Here is a 19,007-nt window from a genome sequence, read left to right on the forward strand (position 1 = left end):
GGTCCCCACGGTGACACAAGTCCCCATGAGTCAGTGTGCATGCAGGTTGAAGTCCCCACCGGGATAGAAAAACATGAACACACACAGCGCATTGATATTGATTGTGTATATGAATAAACTGGGGGGAAATTACAAAATGTTTTATTAACAAGAGTGGACTGGCAGTCAAACATGATACAGTAAAAATTATCCATGTCATTTAAACTCTTTATTTAATATTCACTAATAAAAGGGATCTATTAACAACAGGGTAATTTAATGTAAAATGTGTTGTGATGAATGAACACAATAAATACAAGAAAATAAGACCATTATCTGAATTAATCAGCTATTAATTAATATTGTTCTGTTTGGCACTAAAATGAGATATATATATTTATTAACCCATCTATTTTAATGTTATTATGATGTAAATACTCTATTCACTTCCAAATAGCAATAATAATAAAGATTAAAACAAATACACAGAAAACAAAAACACAGTTCATACTTTTCCTTTTCCCATTTCTTGTTGCCATAAATAATTTACATTTTAAAAAAGGTTGAATATAAGAAACTATGAAACACTACTAATACTGTCTCAGTATTCAAGTATCTCAAAGGGTTTGAACACCCAGAGACTTACTATCACCATTTATACAATTCATACAATAGAAAGGATGTGAACTTTATCGTATGTTCATTCAGAGCCCTATGAGGATGAACTTACGACTATAAAAGAAGTCACTTGGCATTTTTGTTTTATATGAAAACCGCAATGGACATAATCTGATTGAAAATCGCAGAATATGTGCTTTAGTGGAAAAGCATTAGCATTAGATGATTTTCCATATGAGTGGCAAAAAAATAGATGCATACAATATATGCAATATAAAACTTGATTTGAGCAGTTTGACTTTAGAGCTTCTGAATCAATCAATGAGAATATTTACGTTCTTTTCGCAGTAAAAAAAAGTAATTATCCAAAACCATCAAACAAAACCTACTATAACTATAAGATGTATTAGTCAGACATATCAAAATATTGATAAATTCATTAATAATGGCTATGAATAATTCAATATTCACACTTATTGTGGTTTGTAAAAAGGTCTTAATGCTTTTTTTGTACTTTAAGTAGCTTAGAAAACTTCAGAACATCCTGGTACTTGTAGAGTTCTGGTCATGTCAAACCAGCGGTGTGGATCAATATTAACTGTACAGCAGTTGTTCCTGGATTCAAGGACTCTGGTCTGCAGTCACGGTCATCCAGAGTTCACAGTGATGTCATGAACGGCCTTGACTCCTCTTCTACGGTAAGCTCATATATAATATCCAATCACAGTTATTGCTATCCTCTCCCAATCTCGTCTCGTCTATGTGGGTCTAAGTGTTTATAGAATAAGGCGATACAGGACCCAAAGGCCGAAGGTCAACCAGTGGCTCGTCCAGCTGAGCTGCATCCATTTCTGAAGGGTGTGGCTGACCATGCTGTCCTGTAGACAAAAGAAAAATATTTGAAACAAGTATGAATAATAACCTGCATAGAAAGTAAGGACCATAGGATTTCAGGAGAAGTGGCTTGTACCTCATCAGAATCCATGTCATCTGTGCTGGAGCCAAAAAGAGAGCCCAGGTATGTTAAATGTAGCACTGCTAACATGCTAAACGTCCCATTAATTAAATATACCCACGATTCCTAGAGAGAAAAGAAGAAATGTTAGAAAAAAGTTAAATTTTTTAAAGACCAAAACTCCAATTTTGGAGAAATTGTTTACTTTACCATTTCACATTATGTTTTTTATGTGTGTGTGTGTGTGTGTGTGTGTTTTTTAAAGATATTCACACAAATGCTTATATAGCCATAATGACATATACAACACCTTTTTATGTCTGTGTTTGCAGTCAGATAGGCATCTTTTGGAGAGGACGCATGCATTTAAAATGATTGACAATCTTTTCCTAAGCACTGAAACACAGAATGAAGGCACAGTCCATTAAACACACAACCAAAATCCAAGCTAAAAGACAAGCAATAGTTTGAAGAACACTTTTATAAACAGATTAAAACATTTTATAATGATATTGCAATAACTGAAAACAGTGACTTCAGCAATAATAAATGTCTATGCTTAAATAACTATACCTGAACAGACACCCACCGTGTTCAATGTACGTTATAAAGCCTAGTGTAAATAATACTGCCCCAATGTGGAAGCTTAGACCCTGTATGCACAGAAATACAGTATTGCATTTATTGTACGCTTGAGAAAGAATGCAATCAATTTGAATGAAAAAATTAGGAAAATAGCAAATGAAAAATAGGCCAAAACGCACTCACATGTAGCAGAGCGCTCGCTGTGTATGTCAAGATAATGGCTGTGAAGCTCCCATATCTGAGAGCCTTCTTAAACACATCTAAAAAAGGAGGAGAAATTAGACTTATACTTGGAGTTACTGAAAATATACAAAAGCCTGCTCTAAATAAAAGCTGGTCATTCTGTCTTTTGGGAGTCTAATTTCAGAGTGTAAACAAATATGTTAGAGAAGCCATAAACAAATGAAAAAAGAAGATAAAAACACATACAGGTGTTGAGCCAGCGGGACATGGGCAGGTTCCAGGAAGTGACCACTTCAACCATAGACCTGGGAAACTCGACATTTAGTGGCTTTGCTATAGCCATGTCCCTGAAAAGACAGAAATGGAATAACAAAAAGAGAGACTGAGAGAAAGAAAGAAGGGAAGAGCATGAAATATGGATCAATTCAAAGTAAATGGCAATTATACTTTCAGTGATATTAATCATTGCAATGTCAGAAATAAACGGTATTCATATTTTTATTAAATATTTTTTGTTATACTGGTTTAAACTCATCTGTATCAGTGTCCTACGCAGTTTACGGCGGCTCCCCATTGGCTAGCTCCTGCGTCAGCATCACACGCATGCGTCGTGGTGCTCACGAGAACAGCGTCAGCCAATGGTGAGCCGCCGTTCTGACGTAGAACTCGGAAGTGCTGCACTGTATTTACAAATTAAACTGCGTAGAAGACTGACACAGACGAGAAATAATTGTTGAATAAAGACGTTATTTTTGTTTGTTTTTTGCGCACAAAAAGTATTGTCGTCGCTTCATAAAATTATGGTTAAACCACTGGAGTCACATGGACAGTGTCTTTCCTACCTTTCTGGGCCTTGAAAGTGGTGATTAAATTGCTGTCAATGGAGGGGTCAGAGCTCTCGGATTTCATCAAAAATATCTTCATTTGTGTTCCGAAGATGAACGAAGGTCTTAAGGGTTTGGAACGACATGAGGGTGAGTAATTAATGACAGAAATTTCATTTTTAGGTGAACTAACCCTGACAGCCTCTGTAGTCTCATTTATCCACTTTTCAAGACATGTAACAGCTTAAATAAAAATCACGAGTGGGGTATTACTGAGTTATTTATGTCATAGAATGTCATCCCTGCAGCACTCTATTGCTACTTCCCCAGCTTTAATTAAATAATATTTATTATTTTTATGATTGAAAATTGATTTGCCCTCTATTGATTTTTTTAAAGAAAATAAAACAAAATTATTCCTAAAAAATAATGACAGTATGAAATGTTAACTTATGGCCACTGTAAGTCACATCCGTGTCATGACAGTCACTAAATTAATCAGCTATTAATGTGTCACTAAAACCATACTAAACATAACATCAAGCCTATTTAGATTAGATTACTGTGCATATGAAAGAGGAGGAATTTCCCATTGGGCATGTTTGTCACTTTCAGTGACATTTTTGCTATGTCGCTTGTTTTATTTCTGACACTGATTGGTAGCATGTGAATCTGTATAATTTATACAAACCACTTAAGATTGTCCTTCTCCTCTGTGAACCCAGCACCTGCCAGTGTGGTTGTCGTCTCACCAAGGTAACTTACAAAGTAATTACTGAAATGGAAGGACAGGGTGTTCTCATAGGCCTGTAGCCACCTGATGAGGAGAATCACAAAGCGGAAGGTTATCACAGATCAGGGAGAAAACCACATGAGACTGTTGAGTTTTAACGTTAAAAGCTTGTGCATTTCTTACCTTCTAATAGAGCCTCTGCATTGGAATATGAAATATTACATTATTATTTTAATTCATATTCCAAATTTAGTTGATGTATGCATGCTTTATGCTTATCTTAATTTGTCTTTATTTCTCGTGATCAAATTTTATAAATGTATTAAGTAGGACAATACCTCATCTTTCGCTTCTTGCTGAGGAAAAAATATGAAAACAGATCAGTCAAACGTTAAAAAACTTCACTAAGCCACAGATAGCAACACAACAATTAACATTAACACGTTTGATTTTTGAAGAATCACTGAATAAACTAAACAGTATTCCTGAACTCAAATGTTTACTCACTTGCGGAGCAGCTTGTCTCCAAAGACTGGGATGAAATAGGGAAATAGATAGGGTGCAATACAGTTGGAAATGATCAGACAGAGCTGGCTCTTCACACAGCTGAAGATTGACTTCATAAACCAGGAGACACTCTGTGGAAAAGATCAGATGGAAGTGCTGGTGGAAATGCTCTTATACATCTTAAATTCTAAATTGCAAATTTGAGACTCACAAGTGTACGACTCTCTACAGCATCCATGTAGCTTTTGAAACTAATCCAAGGCCCAAAGATGATGGTCCCCACAAAGTAAATGTAGCCCATGAACTCCACTGGAGAGGGAACTTTCTCCACTATGCCTTTGTCCAAGTCAAAGGCAAGAGAAACTGCCTTCATGGCAACTACCATCTGGGAACCTGGATGACCACAACAACAATTTCATTTTAAATTTAGTCAAAATCCAGTACAGTAAACATGATAACAAAATAACATAAAAGACTAACCTCTCATTTTATGCCAAGTTGTTGTATCCATCATATGCAACTCTCTGAAACAAAGAACAGAATCTTACCAAGAATCCTAAAAAATGTATCATGGTATCCACAAAACTGTTAAAGGGATAGTTCCCCCAAAAACACAAATTCTGTCATCATTTACTCACCCTCAAGTTGTTCCAAACCTCTACGAATTTCTTTCTTCTGCTGAACGCGAAAAAATATATTTTGAAGAATGTCGGTAACCAAAAAGTTGATGACACCCATAATATGGAAAAAAATACTATGGAAGTCAACTGTTTGCTTACCAGCATTCTTCAAAATATCTTCTTTTGTGTTCAGCAGAAGACAGAAACTCATACAGGTTTGGAACAGCTTGAGGGTGAGTAAATGATGACAGAATTTTCGTTTTGGGGTGAACTATCCCTTTAAGTTAACTGTTTTCAACGATATTGATAAGAAATGTTTCTTAAGCATCAAATCAGCATGTTAAAATGATTTCTGAATGATTATGTGACACTGAAGACTGGAGTAATGATGCTGAAAATTCAGCTTTGCCATCACATGAATAAATTACATTTTAAAATATATTAAAATAGAAAACCTTTTTTTATATATATTTAACAATATTACAGTTTTTACTGCACTGTTGATCAAGAGACATTAAAAAAATCTTACATATCCCAAACTTCTGAATGGCAGTGTACAAAAAACACTATATCCAATTAAATATCTATATTTATTTATCTCAGTATAGTTGTCACAGACACTGGCTGCGTCTGAAAACCTAGGCAGCTGACTTGTTGCCTCACTGCCTTATCAGACAATGACTTATAAGGCTGCATTTATGCATGAAGGCACCTCACGAAACTGATTTCGGACAGACTTCTTAGGCAGTGTAACAGTTTAATGATCTACAGCAAAATAGAGAGAGCTTTGGTGAGAACTAAATAATATTGAATTACTACATTAGTAATTTCTCGCTAGAAATGACATCAGAAGTAGAAAATGTTGGTAAAAAAAACGTACATTTACACACAAACTGACCATCAAACACAACTTTCGGACACCATCTTTTTTTCCAGCTCAACTGTCACAGAACGGAAAGCACAGGATTGTGGGATATCAAAGGCAACAAAGGATACAAATATGCTGCCTTTAAAAATCAATCAGATGAAGGTATCTCAGGAGACAGTAAGTGAAGCTAACATTAGATTCGGACGTGCCTTGGTGCCTTCCTGCCTTGAAATGTGTCCTCCGAAGGCAGCATTTTCCCGGTTTCGGACTTTTAGTTTGTTTTCACCAGTTTCCTGTCTCCCTTTGTTCTGTTTTTCCGCCATTTTTTGTTGTCATGGTAATTTATTTAATCAGCACAGGTGTTTATCATTATTTCCTTCATTTGGCTTGTACATAAGTTGCAGGCTTTTCAGTGTTTGGTTGTCTGTTCTCGTTAATGTTTATGGTTATGTTTGTCTACTGCCGTTATTTGAGTTTTCTAGTGTGGATTATTAAAGCCTTTGCACCTGATCTTCATCTTCTTTGTGTATTCTTGCAACCATGCGTGACAATAGTGTACAGTACACATTGATAGTACATTGTACATACTATGTTCCATAAAAGTGAAGAAACAGAAGGGTGTGAGAAGATGACATACCCTAGAAGAAGGTAGATGAGGATAGTGATGGACAAGAAGGGTCCGCGGCTGCTTGAATGACGACACAGGAAGAGGATGAGGTAGCAGAGGAGGCTGAGAAGCACCACCCATACCATGTGCAGCTCGAAGAACAGGTAGAGAGTGTAAAAACCACCTGCTACCGTACTCAGGTGTTTCAAGAAAGAGGGCAGACCTGAAAGAGAGACAACATACAGTTGCAAGAAAAAGTATGTTCTTTTGAACAGGAGGATGATGTCAATTTTTGTTTAAATATAAAAAATTTTTAATTTAGTACTGCCCTTCGGAAGCAACAGAAGATACTTGCATGTTTCCCGGAAGACAAAAAAAAGTACAATCTACCTTGATTTTCAAATTCAATAAGTTTTCACCCCCAAGCTCTTAATGTGTTGTGTTTCCTTCTGGAGCCTCAGTGAATGTTTCAACCTTTTTTAATAGTTGTGTTTGAGTCCCTCAATTGTCCTCAGTGCTGAAAGATGGATCTCAAAATCATACAGTCACTGCTGGAGAGGGTTCAAATGTGCAAAAGATGCTGGAAAACTGAAGAATGTGCAGGACCTGGAGGATTTTCTGAAGAACATTGGGCAGTTTAACTGCTCAGGACAAACAAGGGACTCAAGAACAAGCATAACACAACGAAAAAAACAGCCGTGGATCATCCAGGAAACAACACACAGTATTGAGAATTAATGGTTCATAAACTTTTGAATGGGTCATTTTAATAAATTCAGCCAATTTTTGTCTTGTGGACTATATGTAAACATGTTTTATGTAAAATATATTTTTCAGGACAGCACTAAATAAAAAATATCATGCATTTTGTATGATCTCTCTTATTTAGTTAAAATTATTCACATTTTCACAGATTCTGCAAGCGGTTCACATACTTTTTCTTGCAACTGTAGCTAAAAAAATATTTTTTCACATTACATGTCTTTAATTGTACTTCACAATTAGTTTCCCACAAACACAATTCTGTCATTATTTTTAGAACACAAAAGAAGTTAATAATAGCAGAATGTCCCAAGTGTTTTATCGCACATAGAAAGTGAATGGGATCGCAGCTATCAAGCAAGACACAAAGCTATCATATGGCTTCAAAAGACTTCATTACCTACTTTCATAGTGCTTTTATAGCATTTTTGTCCTTTTTGGTGCTTGAAAACACCTTTCGCTTTCCTTAAATATACAGTAAGGAGGAGTGAAAGTCATACATGTTTGGAATGACGTGGACGAGTAAATAATTTTCCTTTAAGAGGAACTGTTCCTTTAAGATTACAGTACATGTTCTGTGTTGTATAAACCCTCTTACCCAATCTCCACAGCATCCTACATACTAGGCAGATGAGTAACAGCTGCCATACTTGTTCTAGACCCTGCTGGGCAGTCGGAAGCAGGCAACCAGATCCCAGTTCCTGGAAGAACTCCTGTCTGCTTAGAGCTCCCATTGCTTTGACTCTGAGAAAATAATAATACAAATTAGATTGTGTACCATAAATAAGAAAATCAATAATGTCAGGGTATTTGGTATGAGCAATGACAGATGCTGTGAGTAAGCTTCAAAGGTAAAGCTAAGATTGAGGTCAGAACGTAGTGTTTGTAAAAATAAATCTCAGTTAATACTGAATCCCATGCACCTGTGATGATCGCAAAAGCTTTTAGAAACAGATATAATTCTTTTATAATTCCATTATAGAAATCTATTCTCATCAGGAAGGGGAAAACCCCTTCTTGTTGGTATTCAGAACATATTTGCTATGACACCCAAATGTTTTAAGCCATCATCCAATATCCAAATAATCTTACCTCTGCAAGATGTTAAATACCCTTACACCGTAATGCAAAAAGCATGCACGGTCTGGACGTAAGAGATGCAGCTATTTGTAAAATCGACGTCAGGTGTTATATCCACTAAATGGGAATGATAATAGCTGAACTGTTCAATTCGTTACAGAGCGCGACAACGGAGGATGAGGATGAGCGCTTCACCCCGACTATCAACTCGGCGATGAACCGCAATAGGAATACGCCTGTGGGTCCCTAAAATGTTAAGTTTTGTATACATCCCCTTACATTACATAGTTCATTTTAAAATAGGCTAAAGCATAATTTCGCAAAATAGGGAGAATTGTGTCGCGCTTCTTACAGCACAATCGGTCCAGATGATGCTGGCAATGCGCCTGATGTGGTGGATGGCTGATTCCCATTGATGCAGTCCGTCGTTCATGATTATCATGAGTACCCCAAAGGGACCCAACGACCAATCATCTTACTGCGCATCTATGGCTGAACCAATCAAAAAGAAAAGGCGGGGCTTGTGGTCTCAAGCTTTGACAGCCTGAGTGCGCGTCTTCAATGTGGGAATACAATAAATACTCGAAATATATATAACTAAGAATATTTTTGGAGGATTGGTTTTAAATTTACTTTGCACAAATTATTTTAAAAGTTGTACATTATTTCTGGTGAAACCTCGTACGTTTTCGGTTGTTTTATAAGATAGTTCCAATTATACACACACACACACACACACACACACACACGAAGTGCACGAAGGTCAAGGAAAGATGAAGTGTAATCCCTCCGTTCCTTTCCTCTCCTCTCATCTTTTCAATCCTCTGACACCCCCCCCCCACACACACACACACACACACACACACACACACACACACACACACACACACACACACACACACACAGGTTGGGACTTTTATTATGAAAAACATGAGGTTGGTGAGGCGGAAGTAATTCATTAAATATTAAAATCTGATTTTTTTAGTTGTGAAGCCGTTAGTAAAAATTATCTTAACACTGACGGTTCTTTTTTTTAAGGTTTCTTGAAATATTTTTCTAGAAACGTTAAGCGAACACAGGCAGCCAGTTATTGTCCGTGCCGAAAGCGACAGGAACTGTCAGACAGACACCCTGCATTCATTCAGTGGATTGGCAGCTTGCAGAAGGTTTGGAATTGAAGTTGAGTTTTAAGAAAAGCACGCTATTCACAATTCACTCAATTACAAGTTGTATGATGGCAGGGTTGCTCTCTACGCAATATAATTCGGCACTGAGTAAATTAAACCTGTTAAGGAATTACCCTGCCCTGTCGGTTCTAACGAGCGCTCAACGTAAATACAGCAAGGATGGAGCTGGGATTGAGTATTTAGACAAAAGTGTCGTCCCGACCATGCACTACCAGAAGAGTTTACCAAGGTAGGAGAATTACATAAAATCCACATATATATGACATATATCCCACGTCAGATAATTCATTTCTGTGACGCTGTGCTTTGATGTTGTGCCTTTGATATTGAATCGGATTTTAGCTGGAAATACTAGAATTAAAACGTGTCTACAACAGTTTTAAGTCATATTAGAGAATGTAGGTGAAAGTGCAAAGTCTAGAATGCAAGGGGATGGGGACACGGTGTTACACGTAAATATGCCCCCCTTGCCTCAATTTTCGTTCCCTCAGCATTTGTCCATTGTAGAGGTAGAATTGCATTTGTTAATATGAATTAAATGTAATTGAAAGAAATGTCCTTGAATGGAAATGTTCTTGAGCTTGTGATACTGTATACACTACCGTTAAAAAGTTGGTTAATGTTTTTGAAATAAGTCTCTCATGCTCACCATGGCTGAATTTATTTGACAAAAATATATTTTTTTATTATGTTTTAATTATTTTAATTATTATTTTACTACCTTTCAAAATATAAATAATTACTGTGATGGCAAAGCAGAATTAACAGTAGCCATTACTTGTCTTCCGAGTCACATGATCCGTCAGAAATCATTCTAATATGCTGATTTGGTGCTCAAGAAACATTTCTTACCATAAATGTTGAAAACAGTAGTGCTGCTTAATATATTTGTGGCCACAGGATACATTTTTTCAGGATTCTTTTGTTCCTAAGAACTGAATAGAAATATTTTGTACCGTGTAAAAGTATTTACTTTGATCAATTGAATTTAATGCATCCGCACTGAATAAAAGTATCAATTTCTTTTTTTAAAAATCTTACAGACCCCAAACTCTTTAAATTAGAGTAGTAAATAATTAAACCAAGTAAAAAAATTTTTTTTTTTTTTAAACATATAGCAAATGCATTATAATACAATACTAAAGATTCAAGTAGTACATTATAAAATATTATACAAAACCAACAAATACATACAACTTTCAATGAATGTGTTTCCCAAAATAAATACATTTTACATTATATTTACAGGTTACCAGTCCCAAAATTGGAGGATACGATACAGAGATATTTGGCAGCTCAAAGACCCCTGCTGAATGATGAACAGTACAGGTAATAAGCCATGGGTAACTATATCAATGTATTAATTTCATATCTGAATTAACTTGAATTTTGATTTTGATTTCTGTTCCCTTGAAATCCAACAGTAATACAGTGAAAGTAGCACTCGATTTCCAGAGCGGTGCAGGCAAGCAGTTACATGAGGAACTTGTGGCCTTAGACAAGAACAACAAGCACACCAGCTATATATCAGGTGGGATATATTTTATATCACATAATTACAATTTAATTTTGTTTGAATTGTAACCTCATCAATGAATTTCTCCTTTTTGCCTTGCAGCTCCATGGTTTGACATGTACTTGTCTGCTCGGGAGTCTGTTGTGCTCAACTTTAACCCCTTCATGTCCTTTAACCCTGACCCCAAACCCGAGTACAATGACCAGCTTGTGCGGGCCACCAACATGGTGTGCTCAGCCGTCCGGTTCATGAAGACCCTTCGTGCTGGTTTGCTCGAGCCGGAGGTGTTTCACCTTAACCCCGCCAAAAGTGACACAGATAGTTTCAAGAGGCTGATCCGATGGGTGCCCCCCTCCATCTCATGGTTTGGAGCCTACATGGTGAACGCCTATCCTCTGGATATGTCCCAGTACTTCCGCCTCTTCAACTCCACACGTATACCCAAGTACAAGCGTGATGAGCTCCTCACAGACGACAAGGGCCGCCACTTGCTCGTAATAAGGCAAGGCAACTTGTATGTGTTTGATGCGCTGGATCGAGATGGCAACCTGATAAAGCCTGCTGAGGTTCATGCTCACCTGAAATACATCCTGACAGACCCCGCACAAGCTTCTTCATTCCCGTTGGGTGTTCTAACCAGTGAGAATAGAGACACCTGGGCGGGCTTAAGACAAAAACTGCTGGATGCTGGAAATGGCGAAGCTCTGAATTTAGTAGACACCGCTTTGTTTTGCCTCTGCCTGGATGAGGAGGTGATGGGAGACCATATTCACATCTCTCACAACATGCTTCATGGAGATGGCTGCAACCGCTGGTACGACAAGTCCTTCAGTATCATCTTGGCTAAGGACGGACAGACGGCCATCAATTTTGAGCACTCTTGGGGCGATGGCGTGGCCGTTCTCCGCTTCCAGAATGAAGTCTTCAAGGACACCACGGAGAAGCCTCTGGTTGGCCCTGGCTCCCAGCCCGCATCTGTGGACTCTGCCTCAGCGGTGCGCCTATTAGATTTCAAACTTGATGACGAGTTAAAAGCCGGAATCACAAAAGCCAAAGAGAACTTCCACGCCGCCGTGTCAAAGCTCACCATTGATGCCATGGAGTTCAAGAAAGGTGGAAAGGAGCAACTTAAGAAGAAGAAGCTGAGCCCGGATGCCATCGCCCAGCTTGCTTTCCAGATGGGCTTCCTACGGCAGCATGGCCAGACTGTCGCCACATATGAGTCCTGTAGCACAGCTGCCTTTAAACACGGTCGCACAGAAACAATCCGTCCCGCTAGCATCCACACAAAGCACTGTGCCAAGGCCTTCGTCCAGCAGCCCGGACAGCACACAGTGGAGCAGTTACAGGGGCTGTTGAAGGAGTGCTCCAAATACCATGGACAACTCACTAAAGAGGCGGCCATGGGTGAGTACAGAACTTTTACAACCCATCAGTCATATTCATGTGGTGTCTTGTGATTTTAGGAGACAAAAACTGATGGTTTTGTTAGCAATACATGTTTATTTTAACCAGTATTGAGCAAGTTAAAGGGATAAAATGAAATATTCTGTCATAATAATAACAAGACAAAGACATAAACATGTCTGAAGAAGATATCTTTGTCCATATAATGAAAGTTAGTGGTTCAAAACAATATAAGACCGGCCCAATCGTCCCAACGACAGCTTCCGATAAGCGGATGAAGGTTTCTGCGCATTCGGTCTTTTCAGCTGGGCTGAATTCCAATTCCTATTTACTTTTATCTGACTCCATTTTATCATGACCTCAAATTTAAGTTATAATACAGATTGGTTGTTTGTATAATAGTTTAACTACACATTTGATTATTCTGTTTAACTCTTTGTTGAAATTATACCCGTTGATCCGGATCCCAATAACACTTCCAGTCTTGCACCGGCCGGGTTTACGATCTCTTTATCACAAACTCGTCAGTCTTGGTCATTAGACAGAGGCGATTAACTGATATCCTTGACGGCCATGCTCCACGTTGCTCATTCTAGAATATTTTATTCAGTCCCCATAGATCTGAACTTGCTTAATTAATGCAAGACTATATCTAATCAGAGAGGCCATGACCATTACCATAGAACCAAGGGACCAACTTAACTTCCTCTAATGGTAACTTTACACAATCATGCCATGGTTTCTCACGTACACATAATTAGTATAATATTACAATAATCAGGAGTTGAGGCTCACCCTATTTAGATTGGTCTAACAACTTTTTGTTGCTAAACGGAAGACCCATTTGGTCTACTAGCCTTTATGGTCTACTTAACTAATGCCAATGTGTTAGTCGGAGCTCTAAAATGTTATTATTAGTCAGGTAAATGTATCATGCCAATTACATAATCATTTCAAAGATAATCAATACATAACATCAAATGCTCTTAAATAAATAGTGCTGAGCCTCGGGTGGGGATGCCACTTTCAAGAGAGAGTTCAAATGTTAATTTTCCAAAACGTCCTTTGTTTTTTCGGGAGTAGTCGTTCGTTAGCCCAGATGTCTCGCCATCTTACAGTCTTACAACAACATTAGAGCCTAGTGACTTCGATTGTATGGACAAAAAAAGACAAAAAGTCAAAGTCATACAGGTTTGGAACAACATGATGGTAGCTTCAAAATTAGATCTTTAGTTCACTCTCAGCTTGTATATTTCATCATTGTCATTGTTTTCATCTAGGTCAAGGGTTTGACCGCCATCTCTTCGCCATGCGCTACTTGGCTAATTCGAAAGGAATGGCACTGCCCAGTCTGTACCAGGATCCAGCGTATGCAGCCATAAACCACAACATCCTGTCCACCAGTACACTCACTAGCCCTGCGGTCAGTCTGGGCGGGTTTGCTCCTGTGGTACCCGATGGTTTCGGAGTGGGCTATGGTGTCCATGATGAATGGATCGGATGCAATGTGTCCAGCTACCCTGCCAGAAATGTTCATGAGTTCCTTGAGTGCGTTCACAAGTCCTTGGAAGACATTTTTACAGTCCTTGATGGCAAACCCATTCATTGAAAGTGCACTTAATATTTTCAATATGTTCATGAGTTCCTTGGCACGTGGACTAGTCTGAATGTACTGCATTTTTGCTTTTATTAGATAAGGACTCAATGTTATTAAATCTGGAGGTTTAAGGTAGAACTAATAAGCTTTGCCCTGTGTGGATTGACAAATGTGACTGCTTGATATAAAACTCATGCTAGAGTGATTGATCCTGATTATTGGTTGTGGGGTATAGGCGATTTTGTCCTAAAATATATTCTTTTTGAAATATTTTCAATGTATTTTCCCCATGTTCAATTGTCATCTTATTGAATGTCAATCATCTGACTCTGTCATCTTTATTTTCTTGGACTGCAAAATTCTGCCTTATGTTTCATTCTTTTTTGTTCATTTTTCACCAAATGCAGAGTCATTGTATCATACCAATAAATAAAAGACCTGTCCTGTGCCTTATAAGATGTAAGAACATGGAAAATTATGAATACTGTGATTGTAAATATTGTTACAAAGCATGATAAAAACTGGCAAATGAAATAGTTCAGCCACATATTATGTATTGTGCATCACATACACTAACATTCGAATGTTTGGGGTCATTTAAAGAAATATTTTTACTCAGCAAGGATGCATTAAATTGATCAAAAGTGACAAAGACTTGCATGTCGTTACGACAATTTTTTTTATTTCAAATAAATGTTGCTCTTTTGAACTTTCTATACATCAAAGAATTGTGAAAAAAGTTGGTTTCAAGAAAAATGTTGAAGGGTGCGGATTCTGAAATCCACCGCCGCTTCAATACCTATATATCCCAATTAAATTTATAATCAAAGCATTAATCAGTATTTCCTATTTTATTATAATGATTTTTTATGATTCTTTCCAGTTATATTACTTAATTAATAGAACCACCGATTGTTTCTTCATAAATGTTTTCTAAAGTTTGTATTTGGTGTCTGAGGAGTGACTGAGGGTCTGTGCTAGGGATGTGTGATGTGTCGCTAAACACTTGATAGCAGAACATGTTGTCCCATGTTTGGATTTTGGAGGTATCACACACCCCTAACATAACAGTGCTTATTCACTTAGCCCGGCTTCCAGAGATGAAATATGGATTGGTCTTTCATTTTATATTTTCTTTTACTGAAACACTAGAGAATAATGGTGAATACTGTCTGTACCTCTTACTGAGAGAAAGCACATGTTATCAGTGTTTTGGGAAACTTTTTGGTCAGAACTGGAGCTCAATTAACTCCAACCTTGGAGAGTGTGAATGTGAGAGAACTGACAATGTGTGGAAATTTACCATGACTGTCTATTTTCTCTTAGCCAATCAGAATCATTCGATTTGCATTAATGACATGGCTAGACGTTGAAAACAGTAAAACTGTTGAGAAATTGTATGTACGAGAAATCTAGTAGAGAGGGAGCGCAGCCTACGAACTCCTTGTGAGACTTGAAGCTGGCTTCTGCCGATGAAACTGCAAACTATTCTTCAGTAAAAAAAAATGTGTTGGTCTTCATTCTTCACAACTGGTCTTGGGTCATAAACGGTTAACCCTAAACAATTTTAAGCAGGACAACTGTTTACAACATTAATTTGATCACAAGAAATGCTTCCCGAGCACCAAATCAGCATATTAGAATGATTTCTTAAGGATCATGTGACACTGAAGACTGGAGTAATGGCTGCTGAAAATTCTGATCTGCCAGGAATAAATTACATTTTAAAATATTTGTAATTATTGCTGTTTTTATTGTATTTTTGATCCAAACAAGCCTTGACCAGCATAAAGGATTTTTCAAAAACTTTTTGACCAGTAGTGTACATATTGAGTCTATTTTGAAGCTCTTACTTGCACTGATATCACCATTAAGGTGTATACAATATATGTTGCACGTTAAAGAAATATGAAGCACATCAACAGTTGAACAAGTTTTTATTTAAAAAAAAGAAAAACAGCAAAACCAAGCAATATACAAATGTTGAAAATAGCTCAAAGTTAAACAATAAACTAAAATATTACTTTCATCCGGAATAAAAGCAACGAAGCAGTTAGATGGGCTTGATTTTGAAGTGGAGGCCAATGAGACTGAATACAAGGCATTTGAGGTCCTGGACCAGGTAGTAGAAGACTCTGAGTCCCTCTGGATCCCTGAAGAGCAAGATTGCAAATGTTACTCTTGTAATACACATTATAAACAGTAAAAGTGCAGAGCGGGGCATTTCTTGAGAATAGAAAAGGGAACACAACACTAAATAAATCATTTGTGGTACTACAATGCCAGGTTTCAAGAATAAAGGATACGTTTTTAACTCAAATTTACTCACCCCCATCTCATCCAAGATGTTCATGTCTTTCTTTCTTCAGTCGAAAAGAAATTACGTTTTTTTTGAAGAAAAACATTCCAGGATATCTCTTCACATAATGCTTTTCAATTGCAACCAAAATGTTCAAGGTCCAAATCAATGCAATTCCAAAGAGCTTCGAATGGCTTCAGATGCTCTGCACGATCCCAGACGAGGAATAGGGTCTTATCTAGTGAAACGATCGATCATTTTGGAAATTTTTTTTTTTACAAATGAATATACTTTAACCTAAATTGCTCATCTTGCACTGCTCTGCGACGTGCTAGTGATTGTGCAATCACGTCGAAAACGTCACACTAGACGTAGAAAAAGGTACCGCCCAAGCGAACGTGTGAAGACTAATACAAACTCCATTTACCAAAAAACAATTCATCTTCAAAATCGTCTGACATTGTTGTTTTACTTTTTGTCTAGTGTGACATTTTCCACGTGATTGCACGTTGAGCGAAGATGAGCAATTTAGGTTAAAAAGTATATTCATTTTTATTTTGAAAAATGACTGATTGATTTGCTAGATAAGACCCTATCGCCTCTGAAGCCCTTCAAAGCTCTTTGAAACTGCATTGATTTGGACCTTGAACATTTTGGTTGCAATTGAAAACCATTATGTGAAGAAAAATCCTGGAACGTTTTCCTAAAAACACTTATTTTTAACTGAAGAAAGACATGAACATCTTGGATAAGAGGAATCAGGAAATGTTCATGTTGAAGTGAACTAATCTTTTAAGACAGTAGTGCAGAAGTGAAAATGTAGATGTCTAGTAGAGAGAACAGAAAGGTAGTAAAGACATCGTTACAATAGTCCATGTGACTACAGTGGTTCAACCTTAATGTTATGAAGCAACGAGAATACTTTTTGTGGGCAGAGAAGAAACAAAATCTCTTCTAGTCTGTGCAAGTCTCCTAGGCAGTTTACGTTGTAAATACAGTACAGCGCTACGGCAGAACGGCGGGTTACCATTGGCCGATGTGGTCCACGTGAGCACGACGCATGCGTGTGATGCTGACGCAGGAGCTAGCCAATGGTGAGCCGCCATTCTGCCATAGCGTTTTGAAAGCACTGTATTTACAACGTAAAATGCGTAGGAGACTTGCACAGACAAGAAGAGATTGTTGAATAAAAAGGTCGCTTTTTTTGGCACACAAAAAGTATTCTTGTCACTTCATAAAATTAAAGTTGAAGCACCGGAGTCACATGGATTATTTTAACAATCTCTTTACTACCTTTCTGGGCCTTGAAAGTGTTAATTAAATTGCTGTCTATGGAGGGGTTTCATCAAAAATATCTTCATTTGTGTTCCGAAGATGAACGAAGGTCTTAGGGGTTTGGAACGGCATGAGGGTGAGTAATGCAATGACAGAATTTTCATTTTTGGGTGAACTAACCCTTTAAGAATACATCCATGCCATCCATGAAATATACTTACTTGGACTGGTTGACATCAATTAAAGATCCAATTTTGGAGGTTGTGAACGAAATGTGTTCATCACCGATGACAATCTCCAGTTCCTAAAAAGCGCAAAGAAGAGCAATTAGGATGCAGAGTGTTACACCTCACATAGAGACCAGTGCAAGAGTAAAGAAATAACAAAATATATGTTCCCACAAACCTGTCGGCCAACCCTATCTGGAGGAGGCCACAAGGCATCGTCTTCTTTTGTGATCTCACTGTCGTCTATGATTCTCTTCAACTCTTCCATCACGCTTTTATGAACATAAGCCTGAAAGAGGGAACATCTTAAGTTACACAGCCTACTATTCAACATGCTGCAATTTACCTAATATTGTATGAGGTACGTCATCACGCAGTTTTACCTCTTTTCGGATCATGACGTCGTTCTTGTAGTTACTGTTGTTTGCATATCTCAGCTTGCCTGAATGAAAACAAAGCGATCTTATTATATGAAATACTTATGAGAATATTTAAGTCACTTTGAAATATTATATCATAAAACATCAATTTCTCACCAGAAACATTATTTATCAAGTTGAACTACTTAAACTCAAGATATTCGACTGGCAGTTTTTAAGCAATTAAACTGTTATTTGTTACTTTGTTTTTATACAGAAACATTGCCACTCATTTGCCATTACTTAGCATAAATTAACGAGTAACACAAGTTTAAACAGCTGGAAAAAACGTTTTCGGCCTAGTATAAAAGCAAGCACAGGTTTCAATAGAAAGGCTGTTAGCATATTAGCAAGCTAAAGTTGGCGCCTCGCTTACCGTCCGGTCTGAACTCAAATTCCAGAAATTCGTGGCCGAATTTCCCTTTATGGCCCACATAGTACCTCAAATAAAAGTCACTCGTGGACATAACTGTGCACAGAAGAGAGATTTAAATCTAAATAACCAGACGGACACTCTTCCTTCAATGAATCGCTTTAGCTTCAACGACCAATAGGCAATCGCATGCGTACTGCAGGTCGCGGTGTGACGTCGCGCACCGGTCGCATAATAATGACGCTACAACTGGGCCTAATTCGGATGACCAAAAGCACAACATGACCCCCATGAACCTGTTAGTGTTGCCGTATTCTTTCATGGTATCTTTGTTCTAATCTAAACCAAACCATTGTGTAATTCTGTCCAGCTTGCAATACAGTTCT

The 19,007-nt window shown here is 37.7% G+C and overlaps 3 protein-coding genes across 3 annotated transcripts; 1 reads left to right on the plus strand and 2 right to left on the minus strand.

Annotated features, from left to right (window-relative positions):
• Positions 1 to 125: 125 nt before the first annotated feature.
• On the minus strand, positions 126 to 7,975 carry porcn (porcupine O-acyltransferase; the record flags this gene model as incomplete). The annotated part of the gene is made up of 12 exons (XM_079827127.1): positions 126 to 1,475; positions 1,568 to 1,678; positions 1,863 to 1,948; positions 2,142 to 2,205; positions 2,321 to 2,397; positions 2,567 to 2,667; positions 3,836 to 3,961; positions 4,385 to 4,515; positions 4,596 to 4,777; positions 4,865 to 4,908; positions 6,510 to 6,702; positions 7,840 to 7,975. The coding sequence occupies 12 exons, from the start codon at positions 7,973 to 7,975 to the stop codon at positions 1,374 to 1,376; spliced, it is 1,353 nt and encodes a 450-aa protein (XP_079683253.1). The 3' UTR covers positions 126 to 1,373.
• Positions 7,976 to 9,203: 1,228 nt separating this feature from the next.
• Positions 9,204 to 15,754, plus strand: cpt2 (carnitine palmitoyltransferase 2). Its single transcript, XM_079827644.1, has 5 exons — positions 9,204 to 9,737; positions 10,757 to 10,837; positions 10,933 to 11,039; positions 11,127 to 12,431; positions 13,712 to 15,754. Exons 1-5 carry the CDS (start codon positions 9,553 to 9,555, stop codon positions 14,038 to 14,040), a joined length of 2,007 nt encoding a protein of 668 aa, XP_079683770.1. The 5' UTR covers positions 9,204 to 9,552; the 3' UTR covers positions 14,041 to 15,754.
• Positions 15,755 to 15,948: 194 nt separating this feature from the next.
• On the minus strand, positions 15,949 to 18,818 carry magoh (mago homolog, exon junction complex subunit). The gene is made up of 5 exons (XM_079827887.1): positions 18,625 to 18,818; positions 18,213 to 18,271; positions 18,008 to 18,118; positions 17,824 to 17,906; positions 15,949 to 16,181 (listed from the first exon to the last, which is right to left on the minus strand). The coding sequence occupies exons 1-5, from the start codon at positions 18,713 to 18,715 to the stop codon at positions 16,082 to 16,084; spliced, it is 444 nt and encodes a 147-aa protein (XP_079684013.1). The 5' UTR covers positions 18,716 to 18,818; the 3' UTR covers positions 15,949 to 16,081.
• Positions 18,819 to 19,007: the final 189 nt, after the last annotated feature.

Source organism: Gobio gobio (genome assembly GCF_949357685.1).
Source record: "Gobio gobio genome assembly, chromosome: 10".
Lineage (NCBI taxonomy): Eukaryota > Metazoa > Chordata > Actinopteri > Cypriniformes > Gobionidae > Gobio > Gobio gobio.

What these genes read in the sequence shown, in the direction of transcription:
- cpt2 (XM_079827644.1), top strand. Translation starts at nt 9,553, where the DNA reads ATGATGGCAGGGTTGCTCTCTACGCAATATAATTCGGCACTGAGTAAA. An exon ending in CTGAATGATGAACAGTACAG is followed by an intron (nt 10,838 to 10,932) that starts GTAATAAGCCAT and finishes GAAATCCAACAG; the next exon opens with TAATACAGTGAAAGTAGCAC. An exon ending in GCACACCAGCTATATATCAG is followed by an intron (nt 11,040 to 11,126) that starts GTGGGATATATT and finishes TTTGCCTTGCAG; the next exon opens with CTCCATGGTTTGACATGTAC.
- magoh (XM_079827887.1), bottom strand. Translation starts at nt 18,715, where the DNA reads ATGTCCACGAGTGACTTTTATTTGAGGTACTATGTGGGCCATAAAGGG. An exon ending in CAGATAGGGTTGGCCGACAG is followed by an intron (nt 17,907 to 18,007) that starts GTTTGTGGGAAC and finishes TGCGCTTTTTAG; the next exon opens with GAACTGGAGATTGTCATCGG. An exon ending in ATTGATGTCAACCAGTCCAA is followed by an intron (nt 16,182 to 17,823) that starts GTAAGTATATTT and finishes CTTGCTCTTCAG; the next exon opens with GGATCCAGAGGGACTCAGAG.